Source organism: Girardinichthys multiradiatus, chromosome 24, assembly GCF_021462225.1.
Source record: "Girardinichthys multiradiatus isolate DD_20200921_A chromosome 24, DD_fGirMul_XY1, whole genome shotgun sequence".
In the NCBI taxonomy this organism is placed as follows: Eukaryota; Metazoa; Chordata; class Actinopteri; order Cyprinodontiformes; family Goodeidae; genus Girardinichthys; species Girardinichthys multiradiatus.
In genome coordinates this window covers 8,957,204-8,973,926 of record NC_061816.1, presented here as the reverse complement: position 1 = coordinate 8,973,926, position 16,723 = coordinate 8,957,204, and the positions used below count along the sequence as shown (strand labels likewise).

Here is a 16,723-nt window from a genome sequence, read left to right as displayed (position 1 = left end):
TTTTGTAATTTTATTATGTCGAACAATATAAAAGTCACAAAGTGAGAGGTGTAACAAACCAGGAGGAAAAATGAAAAACAGAGAATAAGGTTTGATTTAATGATTAATATCAGACTGACAGGTGAAAAGAAATGACTTGTGATTTAACAGGAATCAATTTAATGTATTGAAGAAGATTTTACTATAGATTTGAGTTGGTTCGTGCCAGAATTGTTGTTTCTATAGATTAAACATTAAAGGACAGAGTGATACAATGAGATAATGAAAAAACAAAACAAATAAGGAACAATTAAATAGGACTATGAGTAGCAAGTTACTGGCTTATGATATGTGCTACATTTCCTTAAAATTCAAAATTACAGTGGTAATGTTAAGGATTTTGCTATGGGAGAACTTTGCCAATTTTTGCCAAGTACCTCAACAAAATTAATATTAGAAAGATGATAATTTAATGTGTTTCTCAAAGTTTTATAATCAGCGACATGATAAAATTTACTAAGTTTTTATGTTTAAAAAAAAAAAAAGAACTAATCTTGCAAAAACAATAATGCAGCCATTAAAGAATGTAGAAAACACACAAAAGTAAAAATGTGCCTTATCAATATGACCCCTTGTTGCTGGGTTACTGTTGGTAATAAAACAAACAGGTTGAAATGAGGTGTCCCTGTTGTCATAGTGATGAAACAGATTCACTGTTTTATTTTTGTCTTTCTGAGGTTCGTAGTCTGAGATCTTTGTTGTCTGACACCGCTGAGCTGTCTGGCCTTGAAAATCAAAACAATAAGTTATTAAGAAACTAATAATAAACAGGGAAACTGATATGCTTTATAAAGTGCAGGAAATATACTGTATATATCACATTAGCAGGGATGTAAAAGAGGAAATAAATCTATATCTGTGTAATGAATAAATAAAATACTTACTTCTGGTTGCCTGTGGCATCCTGGGAATGTTTATTATTCCTGTAAATGATTTAAGAACAATTAAAAACAGTTACAAAAGAAATGTTTCTGACATTAATGAGGTAAAAGTCAACAACAATAACTCAGTTTCATAGAAGTACCTCCTCTGAAGTCCTTTTCTGAGCAGGAAGATAAAAATGACACCCATCATCATCATCATCATCATTATGAATGGAATAATTAAAGGCCATCCTAAAGGAAGAAGATGAAATGTGTCTCAACAACAGAACAAAGTGAAAAATGTTCATGTGAGAATCTGAACATAAACTTGCTGGAGCGTCTGTCAGATGATCCAGTCTGTTTATCCAACCCTGATAAATGGGATTCAAGCATTTAAAATCAGGAAGGTCTCATCAGTTCCTACAGTGTTTAGAAGTAATCACACCCCTTGAACGTCTTCCACATTTTGTTGCACTACAACCTCAAACGTTAGTGAGTTTAAGTGTGACTTTATGTGAGCACAATATTGAGCATAATTGTGAAGTGGAAGAAAAATTAAACGTTGTTTTTTACAAATAAAATCTGAAAAGTGAAATTTACTGCATAAATATACAGGTCCTTCTCAAAATATTAGCATATTGTGATAAAGTTCATTATTTTCCATAATGTCATAATGAAAATTGAACATTCATATATTTTAGATTCATTGCACACTAACTGAAATATTTCAGGTCTTTTATTGTCTTAATACGGATGATTTTGGCATACAGCTCATGAAAACCCAAAATTCCTATCTCACAAAATTAGCATATCATTAAAAGGGTCTCTAAACGAGCTATGAACCTAATCATCTGAATCAACGAGTTAACTCTAAACACCTGCAAAAGATTCCTGAGGCCTTTAAAACTCCCAGCCTGGTTCATCACTCAAAACCCCAATCATGGGTAAGACTGCCGACCTGACTGCTGTCCAGAAGGCCACTATTGACACCCTCAAGCAAGAGGGTAAGACACAGAAAGAAATTTCTGAACAAATAGGCTGTTCCCAGAGTGCTGTATCAAGGCACCTCAGTGGGAAGTCTGTGGGAAGGAAAAAGTGTGGCAGAAAACGCTGCACAACGAGAAGAGGTGACCGGACCCTGAGGAAGATTGTGGAGAAGGGCCGATTCCAGACCTTGGGGGACCTGCGAAAGCAGTGGACTGAGTTTGGAGTAGAAACATCCAGAGCCACCGTGCACAGGCGTGTGCAGGAAATGGGCTACAGGTGCCGCATTCCCCAGACCTGGACTACAGAGAAGCAGCACTGGACTGTTGCTCAGTGGTCCAAAGTACTTTTTTCGGATGAAAGCAAATTCTGCATGTCATTCAGAAATCAAGGTGCCAGAGTCTGGAGGAAGACTGGGGAGAAGGAAATGCCAAAATGCCAGAAGTCCAGTGTCAAGTACCCACAGTCAGTGATGGTCTGGGGTGCCGTGTCAGCTGCTGGTGTTGGTCCACTGTGTTTTATCAAGGGCAGGGTCAATGCAGCTAGCTATCAGGAGATTTTGGAGCACTTCATGCTTCCATCTGCTGAAAAGCTTTATGGAGATGAAGATTTCATTTTTCAGCATGACCTGGCACCTGCTCACAGTGCCAAAACCACTGATAAATGGTTTACTGACCATGGTATCACTGTGCTCAATTGGCCTGCCAACTTTCCTTACCTGAACCCCATTGAGAATCTGTGTGATATTGTGAAGAGAACGTTGAGAGACTCAAGACCCAACACTCTGGATGAGCTAAAGGCCGCTATCGAAGCAGGCCAGAATTAGAAAAACTACAACCAGGATTGAGTTGAAAACTTTGAGAAAAAGAATAAAAATGTTTAATGGATCATCAAAGCAAACAGAAATCAGGCAGCATCACAAGAGGAGGAACTTACTCAGATATTTAGACTCTTGCCTCTTATCAATGATTAATCCAGAGTGTTCATCTAAACCTGTCAAAGAAAACAAACAGAACCCCAAACGGATCTTCTCTCAATAAATGTGATTGTTTGAAAGAGTTCCTCACCATCTTCAGACGTCTCTGTGAGTCCAGGAACGGTGACCAGCAGCTCTCTGGGAGCAGCAGAGAGAACTGACACTGAACATCCAACCTCTGTGCTGCTGAAAGCTGACAGCAGAGCTGTGGTGGTGATGGTGACCGTACCGTTGCTGTTGGTCACACTGGTGGAGTTGTACTGGGAGAAGCTGAGGTTCTGGTGGAGAACAGTCAGTGTTACAGAGGGAGCAGGTCGACCTGTGGCTGAACAGGACACAACTGACTCTGCAGGAGAGTTTGATTTTCTGACATCAAGGATGGGTTCATGCAGCTCTGTGCAGAAAACAGATGAACATCTACTTAACATCTATATAGTGAGTTCTTGTCCTTGAAAACCAAGAAACTTAGGAATGATCAACCAAAAGGCAAATGTTACACGAATAATCACTAGATGCACCATGGGTTTGTGGTTTACGCAGTATTTCCGTAGTCGTTTTATTCCAAGTCGACGAGCAAACAATACGATACATGTCACAGGCCTCCATGACTGCTTGACAGCCTGATAAAAACCATAGGACCACCCACCTGCATGCTGATCTTGCAAAAAGCCTACATATTTATACCCCAAATAGATTTATTCTAAGCAACTATAATTACACAAAAACTCTAATTAAAAATCAATTAGAAAATAAACAAATTAGTAAACTAATAAACTAAAGCTAAACTTAACAAAAAGAGACAAATAGCATCTACAATTTAGTTCTAAAATTAACCCGGTAATACAGCTGGATTCTTACCATAAACCATTAGACAGGTCCCAGCTGTCAGAGCTCCATCAGGGTAGATGGTGAACAAACAGAGATAACATCCTTCATCCTGCTCTGTAACACTCTTAATAACTATGGACGACTTCTGCAGTCCAACTTCTGTAAACTGAACCTTTTCTTTAAAGTCAGGATCCACAGTTTCACCAAAAAACTCGCTGTAGGTGCAGATGTTCCTCTCTGTGTTCTCCAAGATCTTCTGCCAGGTGACCTGTTGGACATTTTTAGTTTCCAGGAGCTGACAGCTGAGAGGAGCATCTTCTCCCTCTGCTGCTAACACAGACTTCTCTGTTTTTATTGGTTCTGCTAAACCTGCAGGATAAAATAAAAGAATAAATGGATCTGGGTAACTTCATTTATATCATGTATAGTTCTATGAGAGGGTTTTTATTTCTCTCTGTGTTCTTTAGCAGGAACATCACATTTATTGAGAAACAGTCATGCTTGGCACAATTTTTCCTTGAAAGGTGTAATGGAAAATTCTTTTACAAGTGTTCTAAAGTGTGTGACCTTTTATTCACCTCTCTCCTCTGACCTCTGTGTTTTGTACTTAAGAGGAGGAGGCTCTAAATCCATTATCAGGAGGTTTATGGTTAACACTCCGTGAAGGGATATATTTTAAGGGAGGGTAGATGGGTGCCCTCATAAATAACGTTGTTACCTCTGACCCGGGAAGGGTCTAGGGCCATAAAACACAAACTCTTTGAAGTTGAGATAACACTCTCATTTTTGGTATAAATACTTGTGTGTGATATTTGTTCGTTGCTCTGCTCTTCTGACTTGTTCAGTGACAGAGTCTTCAAACGCTGTATGCCTTTGACTAAACTTATAAAGATAAAGTCCGGTCTTTCTCTTGTTTAATGAATTGCCGTCTCTCCCAATTTGATAAGAAAATCAATAACAAAGGAAAAAGAATTTGGTCCACTTCTATTTTTGTTCCCTTTTCAAAATAAAAGCCCTCCCCTCCATCTAATAAGGCTTTAAAATAGTCCCAGTGAGTTAGTTAGCTATTCAAAGTCAACATGTAGGGACTTCATAAAAACAGCTGCCAGCAAATAGAGTTATAAAAACAACCTATCAGGACATGATGAAAGTGATCTGCTCTTTATCAGGTTGTAAAACGCCACAGATTCCAAACTATCATTTATTAAACAGGGATGGAAACGTTATATGCTGAAAACAAAGTAAACTATTGCTGCTGCCATTGGATTTTAGTGTGGTAGCAGCAGCTAGATGTTGCTGATGAAATGCATTGATAAACTGATCAACATGAAGAGAGACCACTTTTATAAAAGCAAGAGTTTGGACTGGTTTTGTCTGCAGCAGTACCAGCAAAACTCCACCTCACAAACTACCTGGAATGCTTTACTGGAAACCTGAGAGAAACAAGCCTGAACAAGCCTGGAAATCTCAATGAACTGAAACCTTTTTAAAAAGAAGCATCAGCTAATATTCCTCCACTATCATATAACCCTGATAAAGTCATTTAGGAAATTAGTAGTTAACATTTTTGCAGATTAACGTGGTTCAAGACGCTGGAAAATACATGGTTGCTCCTTCTTTGTTTAATAATGGAATCTAGTGTATTTTTCTGCAGTTAAAGTTAGATTTAAATACAATTTGTACCTAATAATAATTAATAAAGACCAGATAATATTACAGACTCATATAAAATCCCAGTGCTAAAGGGGTTGTAGTTTATTAAGTACACCTTGGCAGTCCTGGGTTGAAACTAGAGGCTGACATTTTTTCGGGAGTTCCACGGGTCAAATCCCGCGGGACGGGAGACAGCATCAGTAAAGATCACGTGATTGGGACGGTACAGGATGAAAAATGAACTGGAGCAGACGGGAGCGGGAGCTAACCAATAGGAGGGAAAATAAACTAGGATCAATTGTCTTTGGAAATGTAAAACTGAGACTTTGTTATAAACTTTAAGAAAAAAAAACTTGAATCGACGCCGCCATTGTGTAGTTTTTTTCCAAGAAGCCTAAACTATAATGCGAGTCAAACGAACTACACGACCCACAAGCCAACAGTGCTTCTGCTCGATGTTTTCCACCTGCGTTCAGGATGGAGGGAGCAAACGCAGGTGGAGAACTGGACGTGGTAAAATTGGATTTGTAACGTAAAGTCAGAAATAAGGACTTATCTATTAAACTCATAGAGCTGACAGGAAAGTCGCAAATATTACCGAACTTCAGGAGAGTTGAATGTAGCGGTTTTAACACGCAGTCTGCTGCTTGTAAAACGTGTTTAGTTGTAATCAAGTTCACCAGTGATTAAGGGACACTTGTAAGACAGATTCTGGATTAAATCAACCCTGCATCTCTTCATCAAACCAAAAGTACCAACATGTGTCAAGTCTCATCTGACCAACAAAATTGCTGCATGTGAACTAGAGGGTGACACGGGAGTGGATTTTCTCTCCCATCCCGCTCCCACAGAAAAATGTCTTGTCCCATCCCAATCCCAGGCCAGCATAACAAAAAAAATCTTGTCCCGTCCCACTCCTGGTAAATTGACTCCCACTCCCATCCCACTCCCATTCAGAACTACTCCCACTCCTGTGCCACTCCCATTTTTGTTTTCTTCATTTAGTCTTTTGACAATTTCTTTCTTTGAAGGACCAGTTAGGTCCCTGTTTTTAGCTGTAGTAAAGGCCAGTTAAAGTAAAAAGAATCTATCTTAGTTGAATAAACAAAATGTACATAGTTGTATTTTACTTATTTATTAAGTGATCGTTTCCTTTGAACAATGACATTACTTTTATGTTTCAAGTTGCTGGAATGAAAGAAAAATTCACCTTGTAAGAGAACTGTACTTGTTGAACAAAAGGCCAAAAAGGCATTACCTTCACAATTTAGAAACTGTACCTCAATGGTTCACAGCCCTTAGTCTGATTTGAAGATAATTTTATTTAAGGCTGATTTCAAAATAAAACTCAATAAATCTCAAAACGGGTGTAGTGTTTGTTTCATTTTTGCACTTATCTGGTTTGGAAAATATCCCACAAAGTATTGTGAAATAACACAAAGACTATTGCATGGGGACACAAAAAAGAAAAAAGTCCCCCCATGTCCCCTCGTGGGCTCCATATAGAAAGGCTTCATCAAGGGAAGATATTAAATAAATATGTTGTGAAATAGAAAAAAATTGAATGTACCATTAAATGTACAATATATTTAATACATCATTAAATATTAAGTGTACCACTAATTACGTCATGTCGTCTTTAAAATTATACTTAATTATTCAGTGGCACATTTAATTGCATAATAGTCCATTTCATGACATAATGGTACATTTATTGTTTCTAATGATGTATTAAATAAATAAATGGTACCTTTAATTTAATGGCACATTTAATGTTACATTTCTTTCATGTTACATTTACTTCACTTATGGGACATTCACAACATTTATTTATTTAATGATGATTTTATTGTATTAAATTTGTCCAGTTTGACCCTCCATTCTTGATGCCTGTATAGGAGGTCATGTCAGAATTTAAATCAGGTGTTCTGGATCAGACACACATCTAAAACCTGCAGAGAAGGGGTCCCTGAGGACCAGGGTTGTGAACCATTGAGTTACAGTTTCTAAATTTTGAAGGTAATGCCTTTTTGTCCTTTTGTTCAACAAGTACAGTTCTCTTACTAGGTACATTTTTCTTTCGTTCCAGCAACTTGAAACATAAAAGTAATGTCATTGTTCAAAGGAAACAATCACTTAATAAATAAGTAAAATACAACTAGGTATATTTTGTTTATTCAACTAAGATAGTCATGGTCTGTTTCCTTGTTTAATATTTTATTATTTCTTCATTATTATTCTTTTTACTTTAACTGGCCTTTACTACAGCTAAAAACAGGGACCTAACTGGTCCTTCAAAGAAAGAAATTGTCAAAAGACTAAATGAAGAAAACAAAAATGGGAGTGGCACAGGAGTGGGAGTCGTTCTGAATGGGAGCGGGATGGGAGTGGGAGTCAATTTACCAAGAGTGGGACGGGACAGGATTTTTTTCGTTATGCTGGCCTGGGATTGGGATGGGACAAGACATTTTTCTGTGGGAGCGGGATGGGAGAGAAAATCCACTCCCGTGTCACCCTCTAGTTGAAACCCATTTTTCCTTCAGAACCAAACTATTTCTTTATGACAGATTCAACAAGGTGTCAGAAACATTCCTCAGAGATTCTGGTCCATATTAACATGACAGCATCACACAGTTGCTGCAGATTTGTTGGCTCCACATTATTGATGAGAATCTCTCGTTCCACCTTATACCCAGTAGTGCTCTATGGGATTTAGATCTCGAGAATGAAGACCACTGGAGGTCAGTGAACTCATCATCATGCTAAATAACCGGTCTGAGATGAGTTGAGCTTTGTGGCATGGTGCATTATCCTGCTGGAAGCAGCCATCAGAAGATAGGTACACTGTGGTCATAAAGAGATGGAGACGGTCGCCACCCATGCTTAAGGCAGGCTGTGGTCTGCAAACAGCGCTCGTTTGGTGCTAGGGGTCCCACACCATTAAACCACCACCAGCCTGACCATTTGAAACAAGGCAGCATGGATCCATGCTTTTTTGGTGTTTACACCAAATTATGACCCGATCATCTGAACGCTGCACCTGAAATCAATGCTCAACAAACCAGGCTACATCTTTACAATCTGTGCTTGTGAACCTGTGTTAATTATAGCCTCAGGTTCCTGTTCTTAGCTGACAGGAGTGATGATCTGTGTGGTATTCTGCTGCTGTAGCCCATCTGCTCCAAGGTTCCAGGTGTTGTTCATTCAGAAAAGGTATTCAGCATAGTTTGGTTGTATAAATTTTTTATTTGAGCTTTCACTGCCTTCCAATCATCTTGAACCAGTCTGTATCTCCTCTGGGGCCTCATGTACTAAAGAGTGTGCAGGAGAAATTCTGACTTGCGGTCCATAAACAAAATTCAGATGTAACAAACTGTGCGTAGATATGTCAACTCCCACTCGGCCTTCATACATCCTAGTTTTCGGGAAACTGGCCTGAGCTGCACATGGTGGTTGAACCGTCTGGTCCCCGCCCGTAGTTACATATGTAAAGTAGTATAAATACACCAACCATGTGTCCAAATTACCATGGCAAAGATGCTGTGAGAGTTAAAGAACAGAACTGGTTCCTTTCAGTGGAAAAACACTAGAGAGACTATTTCTGCACACCATGACATTGCATTAGTGAGAGACATTTGCACATCACCAATAGGTTACACATATATTGAATGAAAATGCTTTCTATTCATAAAAGCATATTCACTTACAGATGGGGCCCTTGTCGCAGTTTCAGTGTGGTCCATAGCTCTGATTACAGAAGACAACTCAAGCACTGAGTAGCCATAATATTGTCATTTAAGATTTATTTATTAGAAATTATGTAGTCTGAGAGAAATATAAACTAATATTCACATTGAAGTATTTTTAAATAGCTAAATCAAACCACTACCTACAAGTAGGTATGAGTGAAACCTGCTCCAGTCTGCAGATGTACTTTATAACTACTATATATTAACTGGTCCTCCACGTGTTAGACTCAGCAGATAGAAAATAGCAATAAAACGAGGCAGCTGTGGAGCCAAAAACTGCTCTCAGATGAATACTTCAAATATTATTCAAGTAGAAATAAAAAGTATGATGAACAACTACTATTAGGAGTACATTTATTTTAAATACACGTACTCCCTTTAAACATCATCTCCACCCGACGAGCCCAGTCTAACTGCCAGTTTAAAGGATGGCACTGTGCCAGCTTTGTCTAGACTGAACAGAACCGCTTCATGAATTAAACTCATAATGGTTCTGTTCAAAATCCAAAACACAGTCCTAAATGACTCCATTCAGATCGGAGCAGAGAATAAATAAATTAATTGATTCAATAAAAGACATGCTTTCAGCGTCGGGAACAATCAGAAAAGAAATCCCACTTTTCGTATAAAAAAAGCCTAAACAGAGTTTATTCTCACCTTTCTGAAAGGATCCTCCACGTGTTACAAGAAAGAAAATTAAGACTAGATTTCCTCCAAGTAGCATCGTAACGTGGTCCTTCAGTCATAGCTGAAACCGGGTTTCCTTATGACTGTAAAACCCGCCCACTGCAATAAAAGCCGTCTTGAAACTCATAATGAATAATGCGGCGCCATGTTCTTTAAAACGATGAAGTTACGCTCGGATTTCTGTTTTATTCATTTATTTATTTCTGTAGTTAGAGCTTAAAGGGTTAAAAATAAAAGGCTTCAGGCCAAGGCACCTGCGTTGCTTAGTTTAACTCTTAACCCCATTAGGGTTGTCTACAATTGTCATTAACCAATATAATTGACAGGGACACTTAATGAACAAAGATCATCACTGATAGATGATGTCAAGTTCGACAGATTCTCCACATTTAAAAAAAATGAACTAATTATATAAGTGCAAGGACACATTTTCCAGACAATTGTTCCTTTGTACTGTTCTGGCACACAATGGCAACTATGTTAATAGAATTTTCCTATAAATACTTGTAGAATAAATGATAAATAAAGACCACCAAATGTTGTGAAAAGCAACCCAAATTTTAGCAACCAGTCCAGCGTGTTCTAAAAAAGCCCAACTGGGTGAAAACCTGTCCAATCTGGCAACACTGAAAAGTCTGGCATCAAGAGAAATGGACAACAAGGGATCAAAGCTTCATGATGAATGATTTGGAAATATAGTATGGAGGACCAATGCTGCCATAATAAAGAATAATCAGAAATAAATAAACAGCTTGATTATTAGATTGAACTATTCATGGTCCACGGTACCATCTGTAGTCCAGCTTTTAGAAAGCATTGGGGTTGTTTTCATTATGTATGAAACATGCTTTACATAAAGCTTAATTTATTGATTGATTGATTGATTACTATCAAACAAAATTGATATCTCAGTTTCAATCTTTAGCTAGTTATAATTTATCTCTCCACTGTTAGTCTTTTTTGTCTCATGTTTTTCCCAAACTGTACTTATTTTTTGTTTTTATATTTTTTACCTTGTGTGTATTTGTATGCCTCCATTTGCCTTTCACTTTGTTGCTGGTACACCTGAATTTCCCTGTGAGGCAATAAAATGATATTTCTATTAAATTCTGTGCTCTTGTTTTTTTTCTTCTAATTTTTCTATTTTTCTTTAAACTTTTTAACAGCTGTGAATTTATTCATATATTCTTTTTCCCAGCACTTTTGTTTTTTTATATATTTGATTTCCATGAACCCATTTCACTGAGAAGAACACAACTGGCAATCAATTTTTGGATCTAACAGTATCTTTACCAGTAATACCACCATTGATTCTACCAGATACAAAAGAATATTTAATACTCATGGACAAGAAGAAGGATAAAGGATTAATTTCTATAATAATAGTTAGAAGCCTGTCTATTTAGACCCTTGTAGGTTAAATCTAATTCTAAACTTAACTTGGAGCCAGTGTAAGGAGCATAAGACTGGGGAGATATGAGAGAATTTACTCACTGGCTGCTGAGTTCTGAATGGTTTGGAGGAGTGAAGTTAAAGATCTGTCCAGACCTATGAACAGGGCATTACAAAACTCTAAACAGGATGACACGAATGCATGAATAATATTTTCTAGATCTACTTGGGAGACCATGATAGAGATTTTAAAGAAGATTTTTAAATGACAGAAACAAGAACGAGAAATAGATCGGATGTGTCAAAGTGCCAAATACAAGTCCTTGGTTTCTTACCTTTTTGTCTTATGATATCAACATGATACTGAACATTTTAACATTGTGGAGAGAGTGAAACAATAGAACCATTTTTTTTAATATGTTGGAGAAATGAGAGAGAAAGAAATGTTGGAGCAATTTAGAAAGAATAAAAAAACATTTAACAAACATCTGCGATGGACTGGCGACCTGTCCAGGGTGTACCCCGCCTCTCGCCAATAGACTGCTGGAGATAGGCACCAGCTCCCCCGTGACCCACTATGGAATAAGCGGTAGAAAATTACTGACTGACTGACTTAACAAACATACTACTGAGAGATTCAGAAAGTGAAAGTATTCAAATTCTAATCAGTTTATTTTGTTTTAGAAAAACAAAGCTGATTAATAAAATATGATTTTTGACAGCACATACGCAAAATAATGTGCACAAAACGAAATTTTGAGTAACACTCCATACCAATAGGTGGCAGTAATGTGTACCTTATGTTTCTTGCCAACCGCCAAAGAAACTAAAACCCACGAAGAAGAAAATAGCCATTGCCAGGTGTACGATAATTATCGTATTTGTACGATAATTTTGCACTCTGTACGATGTACGATCAATATTCCTAAAAAAAGGCCAAATGTACGATAATTTGACCATTCCGTGAATGTGTGGTTGTAATCAGTTGTCATCAGCCTATCGCCAAAGTCTATCGGAGTTTTTTTGTGAACCCTGAAGGCATCTGCGACCAGTTTCGGGAACAGATGCTGGAAATTCCAGCCAATCGTGCTTTTCTAAATGTGACCTACGTGTGACGTGATGCGTTGGCCTCAGAACAACGGCCATGATTGGCTGAATAGTCCACTGCGCCCGCCCATGATTGAGGAAACGAGGAAAAGAAAAGAAGAAGAAGCAGAGCCCAGCACTGTGGGGCTGCAGATGTTGATAAATCCATTCCGTTCTGACGTCACAATGCTGCGAGTTCCTATTAGACGTTATTCAACACATCAACAGACTTGTTGTTTTGGTTATGACGAGTGTACGATAATTTCCCTCAAAATACGATAATTTTACGTCTCTAGTACGATAATCCTACATTTCTCACCTGGTAACACTGGCCGCCGTCAACGGCTGACTGCTGTCGTGTTGCTGCTAAAGAAATCAGCAGCATTGCGGACTTGGTGGTAGATGACGCTGTTAATTGGGATAGTTTATCCCAGTGTTACTACGGCACTGGTTTATCCTGTTGACTCTAACTGAGAAAATACTTCAGTCTGCCGGAGTAGTTTTCACGTTTACGGACCCGTTTTCAAAATGACTCAATGACGCACTGTCTTCCTAATCTAACCAGAGGAAACATATTTTCAGACTTCAACGTTGAACATTGTAGCGTTTTTAAACATTTTTAATGATGCTTTAAGTATATTTTCAGATTTCCAAATTAAAGTGTGGTACATATGGCCAGTCCTAATCTTTTTTTAAATAAGTCATTCAATGATGGTTTCTGTCCTGATTAAGAGTTAAGTTTAAAATAATATAGAAACTGAAAATAATTAATAAACTCACATCTGCCATAAATGAGAGACCTTTAAAAAAGGCGCAGAGATAAATTACAACAGCAAAAGATTGAAATTGAAATATCTGTTTACGTCTGCTATTTTGATCAGTTACTAAATAAAACTTTTCTTATTTATTTTGTTACATTTAATGGCACAGTAATTAGTTTGTTAAACTATCTATTGGGCAGGTAATACATTTTTTAAACTAATTAATTGTGAATTTATTCTTAAGTATGGCAGAATTGGTCCGCCATAAAGATCTTGTTACACAGCATAACAGAACATGTATTAAATACGGTTCTTTAGGGCTTAAAAACAAAAATATAAATGTAACATAATGGATTTCCCCACTAATCGGACATCAGTCTATCAATCTTGTTGTAAAGAGCGCTTCTCTTACATAATCAAGACAACCCCAATGTTTTCTCTAAAAGCAGGACTACAGACCATGAATACTATGTTCTATTAATTCATTTAGTAATTTACCTGGTTACTAAGATCACTTTATGCTGCAACACTTTACTTTTACTTTGCTACAAATCCTACTTTAACCTGACTGAAAGCAGGACTTGAGTTGGATAGTAACGCGCTTTGAATGATTCTATGTGAGACTGGTTCTGTTCAGATAAATGTACCTTGGCTTGCTTTACTGTCTCAACCCAGAGGTTCTTGGGCTGGTAGCTGGATGTTGATGCTTTGTCTGTTTTTTCTCTGTTGTTTGTTGTCTAACCTCATTTTCTTTTTTCAGGAGCTATACGATCTTTCAAAAAACAATTAAACATATAATATTTTACTCATATTGTTCAGTTATAAAAGGTTCGCGCTGAGGACTGTTTAGAGGAACGTGGAGAATTTAATATGCAATAAAAACACAAAGTAATGAAGACTTATTAGTTTTATGAAGAATTTACAAGATCTGTCTACAGTCTTTAATTTAATCCGGCTGACTGACCCAAAGGAGGGTCATTGAACATACGGTCATATTCAATAAATTAGAATATTACTGAAAAGTTCATTTTATTCACTATTTTAACTCACTAAGAAAACACTTTATATAGACTATTTACACAGACTGATGTTTTAAAGCCCATATTTCTGATAATTATGATTTATCGCTTACAGCTAATGAAAACAAACATTTTTAATGGAGAAATGTGGGGTTAATATAAAGTATGTTTAGTACCTGCTTAGAGGTTGTTAGTTTAGAAAGGTAATTTTAACATGACAAACGAGCCTCATTGGAATGCATATTCAAATTTTTTGAATGGGATTGTATTTTAATGTTGTTTTCTTATCTATTAATCTTAATCTCACGCCAGAATCTGAAACTCATTTCAATCCTGTAGCGACACAATAAGAAACACAAACATGCGATTAGAGAAGTTACACAACGGATGTTTATTTCTTTGGCGCTCAGACCCCAGAGGAAGTCATAAACGCTGAGAATGACATAAACTTGAATGAACGTCTTAGAATTAGAGTTGTCTTCCCCCGGGATCCGATACTGGTGATGGAGAGGAAGCCTGACGATAAGGGAAATGGAGGTGCTGAGAATCCGGATGGAGGCGATGCGGTGGAGAGGGTCGAAGCTCGGATGAGAACAGGGAGATCCATGGATGGGGGACTTTAAATGCAGAGCCTTGAAGGATTATTGGCTGAGGATTACTGCGGACTTGATGCTGATTGGTTGAAGCGGAGACGCACGGAGGAGCCATTGGATGAAGCTGGAGGTGCGGGTGAATCTCTCAGATTGAATTTCCGTCATAACTCCATTTTATCTACCGTCCTGTCTTTAAATCAGATACCTGTGTTTTGTAAATCTAATACATGCATCCTTTACACAAATGAGTTGTTGACTTATTAATGAATCACAATGAATGAATTCCTGAATTTAGAATTGAATGTAATAAATAACTGAAATCATTTTAAAATGTCTATTAATGTATACCTAGCAATTACAGCTTTTATTTTGCTTTATGTTGATTTATTTCTAGCTTTAAACTCAATTTCAGTCAGATGATTTATAATTGACTTGATGTAGCCTCCAACTTTAAATAAAAAGTATCCGTCCCACTAGTTGGGTTTCTAACAAGTCATAAAATCTACTAGTAATGACAAATATCTAAAAGATCATCTATTGTAAAGCTGGTTCCATATCTTATGCAGAGACAAACACCCTCTGGTCTGATTCTAATAAAAACACAACTTTAAACAGTCTAAAGCAGAGTCGCGACCCCTAGTGACACAGTAGAGGTACTGCAGTGTGAGTTTTGATTGATTTGACTTTTTAAAAACTTTCATTTTAAAGTTATGTCTTTAAATACATTAACATGAATTCAGCATGTAAAAAAATGTATATATCTATAATTCCATCAGTTTTGGGGGGCAAGACTGAAAAATGTTGAATACCCCTGAAATGTTTGGTTTGTTACATTTTAATGTCAGAGAAGCGGTAAATATGTGGTAAATTAATCAAGTCAATTTAAGCATACTTTGATTTGCTGCATGAAAAATTTACAAAAGAAATAAGGCAATAAACACGATAAAATGAATAGACAAAAATGGAAATTCACTGATTCTCTTAATGCTCAACACAGCTTTTATTTAGAACAAAGATATCAGTAGTTAACACATTAATTAAGATATAAATCATACATTCAGAGACTGAAAGTAAAAGGCTTGTAAAAGTGTTTTTTTCCCCTTGTACGTAATAATATAATGTGTAAGACAGAAAGGAGGTACTGCAAGAAAATTGCCTGAATGAAACCAGTAACAGTTAACAAGAAGCAGACAGAAACAAATCTATCAAATGATACATTTTGGGTCTGATTTTCAAAGAATTGAAATAAAAAAAAAAAAAAAAAGCAATAAGTGGGCATATTGCACGTAATCTACCAAGATGAACTTCGAAGGCATGGAGTTGGACATAATAATAATATAATAATAATATAATATATAGCATTTACATGAGTATCTCACAGCACAACAAAACAGTAAAAACATTTAAATACATGAAAATAATAAAAGCTAAAGTGAAGTATAAATTATAAAACCTAGAATAGTTGACAGCCAGCTCTAAACAGCTTATTTACCTTCACCAAAACATCTCCTGCATAAAATCTAAAGGTCATCAATTCTTGGTAATACTTAGCAAACCTATATTTGATTAGGGTATGATTTTACATTACTTTTTGTCTCTAGGAGAAAAATATTGTCCAAAAGTCATCATTTGCTACAACTTGCTGTTTTCCTTCATTTTCCAAAGTGCTTGTTATCTATAATACTGCTGGAGTTGATGACTACAGTTGGATTTTTATGTTTTTCTCACATCTTGTAATAAAATCATTTGGCTTATCATACTGAAGACATTCTAACTGTTTTAATGCTTTTCTTTATTTTAGCTCAGCTACTTGTTTATTAAACTTTGTTACAGTTTAAATCAGGTTTTATTGCTTGGCTGATCTTTGATCCATCTGGTCAGGACACACAGAGTCAGGCAGTGTTGCATGTTGGAGCTTCTTTCTCTCCTGGGGCACTAAAGACTCTGCAGGCCGTAAACTAGATTTATACAGTAAGATCTGTCAGCTGGCTGCACACCGATAAGATGATTCAACCAACTGTATGATCTGTTTTTGTCCCTGAGTGAAATAGTAATGCATTCATGTCACCATCATAATGAAAGCAAACATCATC

General features: G+C 36.9%; 1 protein-coding gene across 1 annotated transcript; it reads right to left on the bottom strand.

The window, feature by feature from the left end:
• Positions 1-697: 697 nt before the first annotated feature.
• LOC124861186 (OX-2 membrane glycoprotein-like) lies at positions 698-10,039 on the bottom strand. The gene is made up of 7 exons (XM_047354710.1): positions 9,750-10,039; positions 3,721-4,059; positions 2,954-3,256; positions 1,235-1,273; positions 1,064-1,154; positions 924-962; positions 698-764 (listed from the first exon to the last, which is right to left on the bottom strand). The coding sequence occupies exons 1-7, from the start codon at positions 9,814-9,816 to the stop codon at positions 698-700; spliced, it is 945 nt and encodes a 314-aa protein (XP_047210666.1). The 5' UTR covers positions 9,817-10,039.
• Between the last annotated feature and the right edge of the window lie 6,684 nt (positions 10,040-16,723).

Excerpts from the sequence above, each read along its gene's own strand:
- LOC124861186 (XM_047354710.1), bottom strand. The coding sequence starts at position 9,816 with ATGCTACTTGGAGGAAATCTAGTCTTAATTTTCTTTCTTGTAACACGT. Across the intron at positions 1,155-1,234 it reads ATCATCTGACAGACGCTCCA|GATGGCCTTTAATTATTCCA; the intron begins GCAAGTTTATGT and ends TTCTTCCTTTAG. Across the intron at positions 765-923 it reads GATGCCACAGGCAACCAGAA|GCCAGACAGCTCAGCGGTGT; the intron begins GTAAGTATTTTA and ends TTGATTTTCAAG.